This window comes from Salvelinus fontinalis, unplaced genomic scaffold (assembly GCF_029448725.1).
Source record: "Salvelinus fontinalis isolate EN_2023a unplaced genomic scaffold, ASM2944872v1 scaffold_0695, whole genome shotgun sequence".
Classification (NCBI taxonomy): domain Eukaryota; kingdom Metazoa; phylum Chordata; class Actinopteri; order Salmoniformes; family Salmonidae; genus Salvelinus; species Salvelinus fontinalis.
In genome coordinates, this window is record NW_026600904.1 from 67,621 (window position 1) to 82,806 (window position 15,186).

At 40.4% G+C, this 15,186-nt stretch overlaps 1 protein-coding gene across 1 annotated transcript; it reads left to right on the forward strand.

Moving 5' to 3' along the window:
* Positions 1 to 1,586: 1,586 nt before the first annotated feature.
* On the forward strand, positions 1,587 to 13,502 carry LOC129847075 (mucin-5B-like; the record flags this gene model as incomplete). Its single annotated transcript, XM_055914856.1, has 28 exons — positions 1,587 to 1,611; positions 2,336 to 2,597; positions 2,879 to 2,993; positions 3,265 to 3,355; positions 3,453 to 3,559; positions 4,727 to 4,943; positions 5,039 to 5,164; positions 5,433 to 5,550; positions 5,649 to 5,787; positions 6,325 to 6,435; positions 6,576 to 6,645; positions 6,881 to 7,018; positions 7,122 to 7,286; positions 7,396 to 7,490; positions 7,719 to 7,845; positions 7,954 to 8,209; positions 8,383 to 8,431; positions 8,710 to 8,817; positions 9,613 to 9,764; positions 9,843 to 9,981; positions 10,300 to 10,410; positions 10,651 to 10,830; positions 10,964 to 11,203; positions 11,284 to 11,440; positions 11,558 to 11,686; positions 12,196 to 12,346; positions 13,017 to 13,087; positions 13,385 to 13,502. Coding segments are annotated over exons 1-28 (3,767 nt in total), but the record flags the coding sequence as incomplete, so codon positions are not given.
* Positions 13,503 to 15,186: the final 1,684 nt, after the last annotated feature.

Genomic DNA, 15,186 nt, shown 5'->3' on the forward strand with positions numbered 1-15,186 from the left:
AACTGTGAGCACCTCTATCTCCTAAATGTTTTGGTATTCAGGTCCAAAAAGTTTGTTTCTGACTACTTCTGATTGGCAAACATGTCTAGAAAGTTTTGTTCAAGTTAAAAGGAGTGCAGTCGAAACGTTATTGAAATCAAATGGAACGACCCTTCTACAAGAATATTGATATAAGGACATGAGGTGGTGGAGCTACATTCCACAGCACCACATAATCACATTGTGCATTACAACAATACTAATGGCATTTGGAAAACTTTTCGTGATTATAAAACAATTAATTAGTAAAGTAACCAAGGGTTTTCCTTCATATCAAGTCATGAGCAATATTGCCATTGTGTGTAAAAACTCTTTGTGACAAGAGTAACAATAAGAAATCGTAGCCTCAGTGTAAGGACAATAGATTGAGTCAGTCATCTATCTTGTGATAGGAACACACCTGCAGCGTGTTATATTGGACTGTTGAATGAGTCATAAGAAGATAAACAAAACATATTAACACAAACACTTTATGACCTGTTTTGGTGTTAATTCAGTCCATATATATATAAATTAATAAATACAATCAATCTAATGGATAACTAATGCAACAATAATGGTTATGGACATTGTCTCCTGAATGATGGGTCAGGGATATATCCTCCTGGGTTGTGGTTCAACTGAAGACTAGGTTGACACATGCGTTTGGTTTATTTGGTTGGTCTCAATAAATATTGGAACTTGGTCACAAGGTTAACAAATCCAGGAACCACTTGTTTATTACACCATTTTCTGTGCAATGAGTTTATTACATTTAACCGGGCAAGTCAGTTAAGATCAAATTCTTATTTACAATGACGGCCTACCGGGGAACAGTCGGTTAACTGTGTTGTTCAAGGGCAGATTGACAGATTTTTACCTTGACAGCTCGGGATTCGATCCAGCAACCTTTCGGTTACTGGCCCAACACACAAACCACTAGGCTACCTGCCAACCCACCTACCGTTTAAACCTCTCATATTGGTATGAGAGGGCCATGAAATCCTTGGAACGGAGCCAGCCCTTCTGCCACACCTTCACACCCAGAAAGACCAAGGACCTTCCCTTCACTCAGGTGGTATAAAGCTAAGATCCAAGCAAGTACCTTTCTCATACCACCTGTGTTCACTACCCAGAGGATGACCATGGGGACAACACAGACACCCACATGGGTGTTAATATGGATGGCTCTGGCGATTGGTTTAACTGCCTCTCAAAGTGGTAAGTAGAATCCATGATTTTGATTTACATGAAACCTTGTACTTTAGTGTTGACAGGGCTCAACTGTATGTTACTGTATGTCATAGCGCTCTCACAATAGCTCCAATGTTCATCTCATTGGACAGCCTAACAATGAGGGAAAATGCTCAGTCCTGCCTTTATGTGCCTTTTAAGCATGGGTTATGATTGATGAATAGGTAAATGTAGGATTGGCACGAGAACTACATAACAGAGCCTGAAATACACAGGATTCCACAATGATTTACAGTAAAACTTCAGGTAACGTAATAACATACACTTTGATTTCAGAGGATACATCAAAGGCCAGCGTTAACATCATCCCCTCGATGTCAAGGATACCTGAGATTGCAGGTAAGCTTCATAATACATGTGCTATACAGATGCATGAGCCCTGAGTATGATGACAATGATTAACACTGCAGCCTTACATATCCACAGACAATGGTGAAAGGACAATAACCATGATGGAGACAGTCATAACAAGTATTGCAACAGGTTTTGTGGATTAGCTGTTTTTGAAAAGCGTGAAGGAGCACTAGATTATTAATTTATTGTTCAAGTTCATAAACGTGATAGAGATTGGAAAGTCTTGGTTGTTTAGTTGATCAAATATTGAATTTGGCGTTTACTACTATATCCCATAGAAACGCTTTGAACGGTTTTGAAGTGTCTGGAGATATAAGAAATCTCAGGAAATATTTGTTTTTTGTACACATATCTAACCACCTTTTTTTGTTGGCACAAAACTACCTCCATATGCGGTGGATGCGGTGGATTGACACGCAGCCCATGCAAAAAAAAAACAGATAACTTTAGCTTCAACTGACAGATTATGGTGGAGATTTTTTTATTATGTTAATTAGATTGACACACGGGTGCGTCAGTAGACTCTTATGGTGAGTGAGTGAGGCCAATCTAGCAGTCAACCAATGGACTCCAAGCACGGTTTTACGAGGGGCAAAAATGGGAAATAATATCTGCTACCCGTTACCTATTTCTTTCTTTTTAAATATCTAAAGATTAAAACTGCTGAATTGTATGCTATCATAGCTTAATTGGTTGTCCTTTCCCACAGGAGTGAGTCCTATACATAATGGCCAAGTCTGCAGTACGTGGGGTAACTACCACTTCAAGACCTTTGACGGAGACATCTTTCAGCTCCCCTCCACCTGCAACTATGTTGTGACCTCACTGTGCCATAGCAGTTATGAGGATTTCAACATCCAGATGAGGCGGCAGGTGGTGAACAACCAGCCCACCATTAGCAAGATCACCATGAAGCTGGATGGTGTAGTGGTGGAGCTATCCAAGGTTTCAGTTGTTGTTAATGGGAATAAGTAAGTTCCTCAAGAATTTCTCATGTAGTTGTAATTTTTAATTAGTGCTCAAGTAGTTGGATGTCATATTGTTGTCCCAGTCACTTTGACTTAACAGATTAGACTCAACCTTATACTGTGTAATTTTGCTCAAGCACATATTTACAGTGACAGAGATGAGAATGTTGTTTTTAAAGTACCAATGAAAATGTCTCAAAATGAAGTCAATTGAGCAAATGTAAAATTGGTTGGTCTGACTAAGTTCTAGTTAAATCTAGTGCTTTGTCTTCCTCTTCCTCCAGGGCCACCTTACCATTCAGCCAGTCTGGTATTCTCATTGAAGAGACTCCCTCCTACATCAAGATCAAAGCAAAACTGGGATTGGTAGCCATATGGAACCAGGATGATTCCTTCTTGGTAGTACAACAATTATGCATTTATGAATATTTCTAGGTGGAGTTAGGTTTTTGCAGTGTGGTAAATGTCTACATTTGAAGGCCTGTGCTGTGGTGGGCACTGTGTTAACAACAGTTAAGGTAGTTCTAATCTATAGTTATTTTATTAAGGAATAGGTTGTCACTCCTGTTAAATCTTTGTTTTGTTACAGTCATTTCCCGTTTTTGTCGAGTGTTATGCGGTTATGGAGGTAAACTGTCGCCCTAAAATGTCTAATGGTCTTCTATTTCAGGTGGAGATGGACATCAAATTCAGAAATAAGACCTGTGGTCTATGTGGAGATTTTAATGGAATTCAGCAATTTGATGAGTTCTATAGCCATGGTACATTTTCACTGACACTATCAACACATCAACCATTGCCTATTATTTGGAATACAGTTAACATTTAACAATAATTTAATATATTTTTATGCCAAAGGTATGAAATTGTCCCCTGTCGACTTCGGAAACTTCTGGAAATTGGATGGTCCCACTGAAAGCTGTACTGAAAACACACTGCCTTCAAATCAGAATTGCCCCAATCTGGTAGGTTAAACTTTATCGCTTATGATAAGAATAGGGATATTGGCTAGGCTGCTGTGTACTTAACAACATGTACAGTGGGGTCCGAAATGACTGACTCCCTTGATAAAGATTAGCAAAAATGACTGTGTACTGCTACAGTATATTGTATGCTCCATTTCTTTGAAAATTATCATATTTTATACTAATACAATTGCTCTGAGAAAGATATTTTGTTTTTTAAGTAATATTTTTTTTCTCTCCAGTCAAAATTATTGACACCCCTGTTTTCAATACCTTTCAATACCACACCTTGCAAATAATGGCACTGAGCCTTTTTCAAAATCCTTGATATCCTTTGTCTGTGCTGATGGACTGCCCTCTTCAATTCAAACCACAGATTTCCAATGGGTGTCAAGTTCGGAGACTGAGTTGATTTTGAAGACAAATGTATATTTATTTGGGGATTTTGATGTGTGCATGGGGTTATTGTATTGCTGGAAGATCCACTGAAGGCCAAGTGGCAGTGGCAACAAGGTTTTGTCAAAAATGTCCAGGTACTGGGTAAAGTTCATGATTGATCTTTACAAGAGCCCCAGGACCAGTGGAAGTAAAATAGCCCCTTTTTGCAATGGCCATCTCAGTCTCTCTTTGAAACCCATTGAAAATCTGGGGTTTGAATTAAAGAGGGCAGTCCATAAGAACAGCCAAAGGACATCAAAGATCCTTAACAGTGAAGGCTGCTGAGGGAAAGACGGCTCGTAATAATGGCTGGAACGGAGTAAATGGAATACCATTCCACAAATTCCGCTCCAGCCATTACCACGAGCCCGTACTCCTCAATTAAGTTGCCACCAATCTCCTGTGGTCCTAATTTGTTCTCCAAATCATAAAACATTTTAGAAAAAGGCTTTTTGCAGTTATCTTCACAAGGTGAGGTACTGAAAGATAGTGAAAACAGGGATGTCAATCATTTTGACCCCTACCTTTCTGAGATTTTTTTTGTATTACTTTTATAACAAAATCTCTTTCTAGAAGCATTCGTATTAATATAAAATAATATATTTGACCAAATTTGTTTTGCATTTATTTTACACAGTAATTTCTTCTCGTCTTTATCAAGGGTGTCAATAATTTCAGACTCCACTGTATATGTCCTACTTATAACATCTCTCTGTTTTTGTTTTATAGAAACCAGTTTGTGAGCAGTTGCTCTCCGGTCCTGCCTTCAGCAGCTGTAAGGACTTGTTGGCCATTGACTCATTTGTTGAGTCCTGTGTATCTGACCTGTGCCACTGTGATAACAGCACCAAGTCCTTCTGCCTATGCAACACCATCTCAGAGTACTCCCGTCAGTGTGTTCACGCAGGGGGGAAGCCCAAGCAATGGAGGACTGAACAGTTCTGCTGTAAGCATGCCCTTACTTCCCGTATCAACATTCAAATCACACATTGGTTAGTTGCAACAGTGTACTCATATTTTGGCACAACCTTATCTTTGCAGATAAGACCTGCCCCTTCAACATGGAGTACCAGGAGTGTGGAAACCCCTGTGTTGACACCTGCTCCAACCCCGAGAGAGGCCAGCTGTGTGAGGAACACTGCTCAGATGGCTGCTTTTGTCCTCCAGGTGGGCAGACATATTTAAACGTTCTCTGCACATCCTCTTCTTCAAAGACATGTAATAAAAATGCATTGGAATGTAGCAGACTGTATACTGATAGAATGCAAAGCAATTGATTCCATATTGTGGACTGGACTCTGTTGCGTTACAAAGGCAATTACAAGTTTGGTTTTTGTAATGGCCACGTATATTATCTGATTCATGTGGGATTTAGTGCCTGACACAAGAACAAGCCAGTTGATCATAATAAACACATGTATGCTCTCACCCAAAGGAACCGTTTTTGATGACGTCAACAGGAATGGTTGTATCGCCTTGAGTCAATGCTACTGCCGCCACAATGGAAAAACCTACGCACCCGGAGAGTCTTATTCAAGCACTTGTAAAGATTGGTAAGAAAACCAGGCTAAGAATTCTGACTTGAGTCAAAAAGTTATTCCAGGGGTGACAATTTGTAAGTTCCATTGAATAATTTATATTTTGTCCTTAGCTCCTGTGCTGGTGGTCAGTGGAAGTGTGTGGACAAGGACTGTCCTGGCACCTGTGCTGTGGAGGGAGGATCCCACATCAACACCTATGATGGAAAAGCCTACACCTTCCATGGGGACTGCTCTTATGTTTTGACCAAGGTCAATATACAGTTTCCTCACCAAAGCTCTGTGTGCATCAATCTCATTCACATAAAATACATTTTGAAACGTGCTACCTTCTTTGTAGTTATTATGTCTGTATTACAGCTTTGCCTCCATCTTGTTTACTTTTCTTCTGGTGTATCCAGTTTTTATGATGAAAATTGTAATATAGAAAAGGGCTTTCCAACCATGTTCCTGGAGTGCTACCGCCCTGTAGGTTTTCACTGCAACCCTAATTTAGCGCACCTCATTCTAATAATAAGCTGGTTGATGAGCTGAATTAGGTTAGTTACAACTGCGGAATGAGCTAAAACCTACAGCAGAGTAGCTCTCCAGGAAACGAGTTGGGGAGCCCTCATATAGAACAGTACTATTCATCTTGCATTGATACATTTATCTATGGAGAAATGTGGGTTGTTCATGTTTACTCTGTCTCTTGTTTTACACTGAGATATTCCTTTTTCAAAAAAATTCAGAAGGATATTTCCTTTTATTAAGGGAAATATTTGTAACAACTGATTTATGTTTTTTCAGGACTGTGATGGGATGCAATTCACTGTACTGGGTGATCTGGTGCAGTGTGGGCTTTCTGACAGTGAGACTTGTCTAAAGGCTGTTACCCTGTCCCTCTCAGAAGGAGCCACTGTAAGTATTCTTTGACTGACATGCTATCAGCCTTTGACTGCAGTAAATGTTTTTCCCCTAGTGTTGTTAGGTTTTAGACTTTAATGTATTATTTGAATATCATGAGTAAGCATATAGTTACACAATGCAACTCTACGCAGGTGATCAACATACAACCCAATGGAAAAGCCTTTGTAAATGGAATCTATTCTCAGCTGCCTTTTTCTGCTGGTAAGTTACAGTTGTTGTACAATTAACATACAGTCCAATCAATGTGGTCATTACTAGGCATACATGAAACTTGTGTCCTACAGTTAAAGCACATCATTGTATGGGGAATACAATATGATAAATGGGAATGTTGTGATGGTGATGCAGCTTTATCATTCAACACTGACACATATATTTTACTTAACATCATAATGCTGAATCTTACTCCTTCCTCTTCCCACTTTGTTCCTTATAGCTGGAGTAACTATTTTCAGAGCCTCCTCATTTTTCATCATTGTCCAGACCACCTTTGGCCTCCAGTTGGAAATCCAACTCTCACCAATCATGCAGGTCTATATTGCTGCAAGCACCGTTTGGCAGCAGAGAACTTGTGGTATGTCTCATCATCCGTTGACCAACCACCACAGTCCATTGAGGTGTTCATGTTCTGGGAATGATTTCTTTTCCCTGTATATAAATACATGTTCACCCTACAGGTCTTTGTGGAAACTTCAACAACAACCAAGGAGATGATTTCAAGGTCCTGAGTGGAGTGACTGAGGGCACAGCCATTGGTTTTGCAAACACCTGGAAAACACGAGCCAGCTGCCCAGACATCAAGAGTAGCTTTGAAAGCCCCTGCAGTTTAAGTCTTGACAATGGTATCTGCATGGTTTATCACCTTTCCATGACTGTTTTAATTGTTATGGAGAATGGTGCAAGTGTTTCTTAAAGTTGGCCTAACTGTGGTTTATTTTTTCACTATTTCAGAGAAGTATGCCCAGCACTGGTGCTCTCAGCTGGCTGATCCTAAAGGATTGTTTGCTAAATGCCACACAGCGATAAGCCCAGACATGTACAAAAAAGTGAGACCATTTCACCATGTGATTCATTTCGGACAATTTCCTAAGCATAACTAATTCACAAATGTATGTAACGTGATGCCAGCCTTTACGGGGAAATTGAGAATTACTTTGCTTCCTGTTAGGTATTGTTTATCTGCACAGAATGTGTGCATGTTATGCACACACAATTAATTCAAACTATTTTACAGTGTAATATGGATGCTGTTCTGACTGTGGTTTTCTATTCAGAACTGCATGTATGACAGCTGTAACTGTGAGAAGAGTGAGGACTGCATGTGTGCTGCCGTCTCCTCTTATGTCCACGCGTGTGCTGCCGAGGGTATCCAGCTCAGCGGCTGGAGAGACACTATCTGCAGTGAGTGACAGTCACACCATAATACCTAAGAAGATGTGTCAATTGTGGGAGAATTAGATACAAATATTATAAATATTTACATCAAACACTAATTGTTGCCATCCCCAGACAAATACTCCACCTCGTGCCCTAGCACCATGGTCTACAGCTACAGCATAAAAAGCAGTGATCGCTCCTGCCGCTGCTACAGCGACTCTGACTTTACCTGTTCAATCACCTTCGAGTCTGTGGATGGGTGTGTCTGTTCTGAGGGAACCTACCTGGATGATGAGGGCAAGTGTGTTGCACCAGCCAGCTGCCCTTGTTATTACAAGGGCTCAGTGGTGTCCCCTGGAGAGGTCATCAGCAAGGATGGAACCATGTGGTATGGACCAAGTTATTTACCTATCTATACTCAAGCTGTATATCATTGTAATTCACTACACATTTTATTTCAAAGGCATATTTTTGGGACTTTATGAACCAAGATCCTTAGGCCTTGCTTTCCTGCAGTGAGCATAGGGACATTCAAGTACCATTAACACAATTTTATTTCAGCACCTGCAAGGAGGGAAAACTCTGTTGCATTGGAGATTCACCCGATCAGCCATGTAAGTTCATGTATATAAATTGTCAAAACAACTCACAATTTTGAGCTATTGTACTGTGCCAGGCAACAGTGAATTTGAAATAAGTATATTCTTTTAATGGCACTCTGCCAAATCCTATATACATTCATGGTGTGTGGTAATAGTATGCTATTGGCAACAGAACCAGGCTATGTGCATGTTGAAATATTATCTCTCCATCCTAGTACACACTTTACAGAGCATATGGATTTTGTGAACGACACAACAGAGTCATGACACATGAATTCCCTTTATTTCCACAGCATGTGTTGCACCAATGGTTTTCTTCAACTGCTCCAGTGCAAGCCCAGGAGTGAGAGGGTTGGAGTGTCAGAAGAGCTGCAATATTCTGGATATGGCCTGTGTAAGTCCCCTATTCACCTCGTCTCCAGGCCATTCCGCACAGCGGATATAAGCCTCCGTACAAAACATTAAGAACACCTTCCTAATACTGATATTAATACACAATCCGTCTCAATTGTCTCAAGGCTTGAAAATCCTTTTTTAACCTGTCTCCCCCTCTTCATCTAAACTGATTGACAAGTGACATCAGTAAGAGATCAATGCTTTCACCTGGATTCCCCTGGTCAGTCTATGTCATGGAAAGAGCAGGTGTTCTTAATGTTTTCTATACTCAGTGTATAGTCATATAATGCCCATAGGATTGTGAATAAAAATTTTGTGTAAAATATAAACTTTCATTTTTTTCTTTTTATATTGGTACTGTTAACATACAGTTAACGTCATCTCCAAGCTATTGCGCACAGAAAATATAAGCTTGGTACATCAACAATTAATATTTGTCCTTAGTGGGAGTGACCATATAATTCCATGGGAGTTTCTTTATTGAGTAAAGTATTTGTCATCATTTAATTTTGAGCGAATCACACGACTGTGAGGCGTGGCTCTGTGCTTGTGGTGTGCTAGCGTATGGGGGAGGGTTAGGGGGAAGGTGTTGTGGGAGATGATTGGTTGGTAGATTATGCTGAATAAGCCAATGCCTATGCCCTGGGAGTTTCTCCTGGTCTTTCTGTATTGGCTAATGGCTAATGAAGGCCAAGTTTGACCTTTTGGTCCACCAGACTCTTCACGCATTTGGGCGGAAGTTAACACAATTTTTACACAGCAGATTTTCAAATCAATCATTTTCACTTTACAGATCAGCACAGAGTGCATATCAGGCTGTATGTGTCCCTCTGGACTGGTATCCGATGGAAAAGGAGGCTGCATCAAGCCAGACCTTTGTCCTTGTTCTCACAATGGAGCTACTTACCAACCAGGAGACAGCATCAAGGTCGACTGCAATACCTGGTAAGGTTATCTTGCCTCAATTGGGGTTTTAAACCAATTAAGACTTCAGTCTGATATATCTGTTTTTGCAACTTTCAGCACTTGTAAAGACAGAAAATGGCAGTGCACAACTAACCTGTGCCATGGAACCTGTGCCATTTATGGAGATGGACACTACATTACGTTTGACGGGAAACGATTCACTTTCGAAGGAGACTGTGAATACACTCTTACAAAGGTATGCTTGCAGGGTAACGTGATAGTCTAAGTGATCAACACCAATATTACATGCTGAACAATAAGGGTTTGTGTTAATTGTTTTAAGGTATATACTGTAGGTGTTTCTGGGGAGTCTGAAAAGCAATATTTGAAACTGTTTGGACATTATCTGCTGTTGCTTTGTGGATGTTGCTGTAGCATTCCCAACAAGCTGAACCTTTTCACTATTTAAATGATTGACTTACAACATGTTTGGTTGGAGATCATGTGCCATCCACCAAAATACTATGTTGGCTGTTGTTAAATGTATTACTGAAATTGTCTCTACCTTAAACAGGACTACTGTGAGAACAACAATGCCAACGGCAGCTTCAGAGTCATCACTGAGAACATCCCGTGTGGAACAACAGGCACCACCTGCTCCAAGGCCATTAAGCTCTTCCTGGGGGTAACTAGATTCCTGCTTCCTACATACATACATACATACATACATACATACATACATACATACATACATACATACATACATACATACATACTATAAAGCACACTATATACACATAAATCAAAGCTTCATGAGGCCTGGAAAAAAAATTACATTATGGCATACATTATAACATAATGAGTAATTACATAAATTAATATTTTAACTGTATACTCAAGCTATTTAAAAAAAAATCTCTTTCAGAACAATGAATTAATTCTGACAGAAGGGAACTACCAAGTCGTTGAGAGAAATACAGGGGAGGCGGTTCCTTACCAGATTCGCACAATGGGTATCTACCTTGTGATTGAAGCCAATAATGGTTTGATTCTCATGTGGGACAGGAAAACAAGCATGTTCATCAAACTTAACCCACAGTTCAAGGTACATTTCAAACTTGATTGGATGACAAATTAGATATTAAAATATGGTTCTAGTATTCCATCAACTGGTATTCACAAGTCTGTTATGACTCCTTTTTATCACTCAACTGAATCTTTTGCTATGTCCTCTTCAGGGACATGTCTGTGGTCTGTGTGGAAACTATGATGGCAACGCAAACAATGACTTCACTACCAGGAGCCAGGCAGTGGTTGTCAATCCTCTAGACTTTGGAAACAGCTGGAAAGTCTCTGCAAGCTGCCCCGATGCAAAGAGCAAAAGGAGCCCCTGTACTGCCAACCCTTACAGGCAGTCTTGGTCACAGAAGCAGTGCAGCATCATACAGAGCAACGTTTTCACAGACTGCCATTCTAAAGTAGGTTTAGACTTTAGTCGTTCACTGAATGTTTTGTAATTTGATATGATCATGTCAAATAAGATCTGTTTTCCAATTAGGTGGACCCCTCTCCTTTCTACGATGCTTGTGTGACAGACTCATGTGCTTGTGACAGTGGTGGAGACTGTGAGTGCTTCTGTACCGCTGTGGCAGCTTATGCAGAGGCCTGTAATGAAGCTGGAGCATGCATAGCCTGGAGAAACCCACAAATCTGCCGTGAGTTTCTAAAGTGTTCAATTCATTTAAGTGCTGACATAAAAATAGGCTTAATCCAGTCAGTTTAAACCAAATTGAAGATAATACTTACAGAGAGCTTTTGTCCATCACATACAGCACTGTTCTGTGATTACTACAACCCCACTGGAGAATGTGAGTGGCACTACAAGGCATGTGGAGCTCAGTGTATGAAGACCTGCAGGAATCCCTCTGGGAGCTGCTCAACTCAGATACCACCTCTTGAAGGTACAGTAGACATTATCTATTTTGGGCAACAACAATTTTCTATAACAGGTACTTAGTATTTCTTCAATGTTAAAGCTAGAGTCCTTAATTGAAACAATAACAAAGTCGCAACCCCACCTCTGTTTAGGTAAAAAGCTGAGGGAAGGCCCAGGAAAATTGTAACCACTCTCAAATCCATAGACAGAGCTATGGATGCAAGGGCTGACAATTTATGATATAAAAATGATTGTTTAACCATGTTTTGAGGCTATACAGTGCTGGATTTAATTGGTTTTGTTTACAAACATTGAGGTAAAACAAGCATATATTTTGTGTTCTTATGGGGTACGACAGTTGAACAATGCTCAGGAGGCATTTATAAATGATATTCTTCAATAAGTAATGGAAATATATTATTCATTTATATGTCAGAAAATTGCTATAGCTACAAAATATTCTAGCTTTAAATTACCTCAATCAATAAATAGCTTTTTGATAATTAATATTTGAATATTTTTTTTCTTCTTTAGGTTGCTATCCAAAATGTCCTCCTGCTCAACCCTTCTTTGATGAAGATATAATGAAGTGTGTGGAGAAGGAGCAGTGTGGCTGCTATGGCAGAGATGGAAAACACTACAATAATGGAGAAAAAGTACCGACCACAGAAAACTGCCAGACATGGTAATACAGAGAATCTTGGTCTTGGCTAAAATTGTGAACACTGTAACTGTGTTTGAGTGTCAAGAATGAAACTAAGTAGAATTGTAAATGTTTCTTTTTCCAAAGCTATTGTAATTCTGTGACAGTGGACTGCAAATACGATGTACAAGGTATGAACAGATCCTTCATCCAAAACAACAACACATACATGATTTCTGCAACATTCCAGTAGCCTAAATTATATCTTACCCTTTCAGCTTGCACTTGCACCTACAATGGGAACAAATACCCCAATGGGCATATCATCTATCACACCACGAATGGGCACAGCAGTTGTATCACAGCCATCTGTGGGAAGAATGGAACCATTCAGAGGGACATTTACCCATGTTCAACTACAACTCCAACTTTAACTCCAACGGTTCCTAACTCTACTCCATCCTCTACAGTGACAACAACTGTCTTTACTTTCTCAACACCCACAACTGGTGGGTACTTGAGACTAAGACTTGAATGACTGTGAATTAGTTGATGTGTGTAATGTAAAAACTACAGCAGGTATCTTTTCTGATCAAAATGGCTAAGAACATTGCTAATTATGCACCAAAATTAAATGTTTTTACACAATTTAAAATAGTTTGTTTGTTTTAAGTTGAACTAAATATCTGTAATGTAATCCCTGATTCTATAGCACCAACCACAACTTCAACAGAGACAACAGCGTCTCCAACAACCTTCACTACTACATGTGGATATCCATGTGTGTGGTCAAAATGGTTTGATACCACATTCCCTACACTTGGAACTCCAGGAGGAGACTCTGAAACCTACAACAACATAAGAGCAGAGGGACATGATATATGTGAGAAGCCAAGCAAGATCCAATGCAGAGCCGAGAAGTACCCAAATGTTAGCATAAGCCAAGTAGGCCAAGTGGTGCAGTGTAATGTAGCAGAAGGGTTGACTTGCAGAAATGAAGACCAGTCAGGCAAATTCCCACTGTGCTTTAACTACCAAGTTCGAGTCCTCTGCTGTGATGAAAATCTTTGCACATCTAAGCCTACAACCATTTCACCAACAACTACAAGACCACCTGTTACGACGACGACAACAACAGCAACCACTTCCACTTCATCAACAACCACGTTGACTACAAAAACCCCGAACTGCACAGTTTGTGAGTGGTCACCTTGGTATAACGTGGACTATCCTCAATTTGGTCCTGGGGGTGGCGACAATGAATCAATTAAAAAGATTATAGAATCTGGAAAACATATTTGTGAAAAACCAGTGGATGTCATATGCCAAGCAGTGCGATATCCAGGGGTCCCATTGTCTGAATTAGGGCAGAAGGTAGAATGTAATACGAAGGTTGGACTAATATGCCAGAACAAAGATCAAGGCATTCCTCCAATATGCCTTGACTATGAAATTAAGGTGAAGTGTTGTAAGACTGTGAAATGTCACACTACAACACCAGTCCATACAACTACACCTACCGTCACAACTACAACAATGTCAGCATCCACATTACCTACAACAACAAGTAAACCAACAACAATCACTACTCCTGCAACCTCAACTCAACCTCTAACTACAACTCCAACACCCAATACCACAATCTTAACATCGACTGCTCCACCTACCACATCAACAACAGTTCCTCACGTCACTACTCATACACCCACTACTACAACCTCAAAATCAACAGCTCCACCTACAAAAAAAACAACAACTCAGACCCCCAGCCCTAGTACAACTCCAACCACTACTCCTTCATCAACCTCAACAGGAGTAACACCTACCCAATGCAGTGGTGAAGAAAAATGTGTGTGGTCAGACTGGATCAACCTTGGTCAGCCAACGTCTGGCTCTGAAGGTGGAGATAATGAATCCATTAAGAACCTTATTGCTGCTGGTTATCACATTTGCTCAGCTCCAGAGGCAGTTGAATGTAGAGCAAAACAATACCCTGGACTTCAGATCTCTCAGCTTGGCCAAGACGTGACTTGCAATCCATCCGTTGGACTGATTTGTCAAAACAATATGCAAGGTCTTCAGCAAAAGTGCTTTGATTACGAGATTCGAGTGAAATGTTGTCAATGTGGAACCACAACACACGTCCCATCCACCACAACAACAACAGTTCCTCACGTCACTACTCCTACACCCACTACTACAACTTTAACATCGACAGCTCCAGCTACAACAAAAACAACAACTCAGACTCCCAGCCCTAGTACAACTCCAACCACTACTCCTTCATCAACCTCAACAGGAGTAACACCTACCCAATGCAGTGGTGAAGAAACATGTGTGTGGTCAGACTGGATCAACCTTGGTGAGCCAACATCTGGCTCTGAAGGTGGAGATAATGAATCCATTAAGAACATCATTGCTGCTGGTTATCACATTTGCTCTGCTCCAGAGGCAGTTGAATGTAGAGCAAAACAATACCCTGGACTTCAGATCTCTCATCTTGGCCAAGACGTGACTTGCAATCCATCCGTTGGACTGATTTGTCAAAACAATATGCAAGGTCTTCAGCAAAAGTGCTTCGATTACGAGATTCGAGTGAAATGTTGTCAATGTGGAACCACAACACACATCCCATCCACCACAACAACAACAGTTCCTGTTGTCACTACTCCTACACCCACTACTACAACTTTAACATCGACAGCTCCAGCTACAACAAAAACAACGACTCAGACTCCCAGCCCTAGACCAACTCCAACCACTACTCCTACATCAACCTCAACAGGAGTAACACCTACCCAATGCAGTGGTGAAGAGAAATGTGTGTTGTCAGACTGGATCAACCTTGGTCAGCCAACGTCTGGCTCTGAAGGTGGAGATAA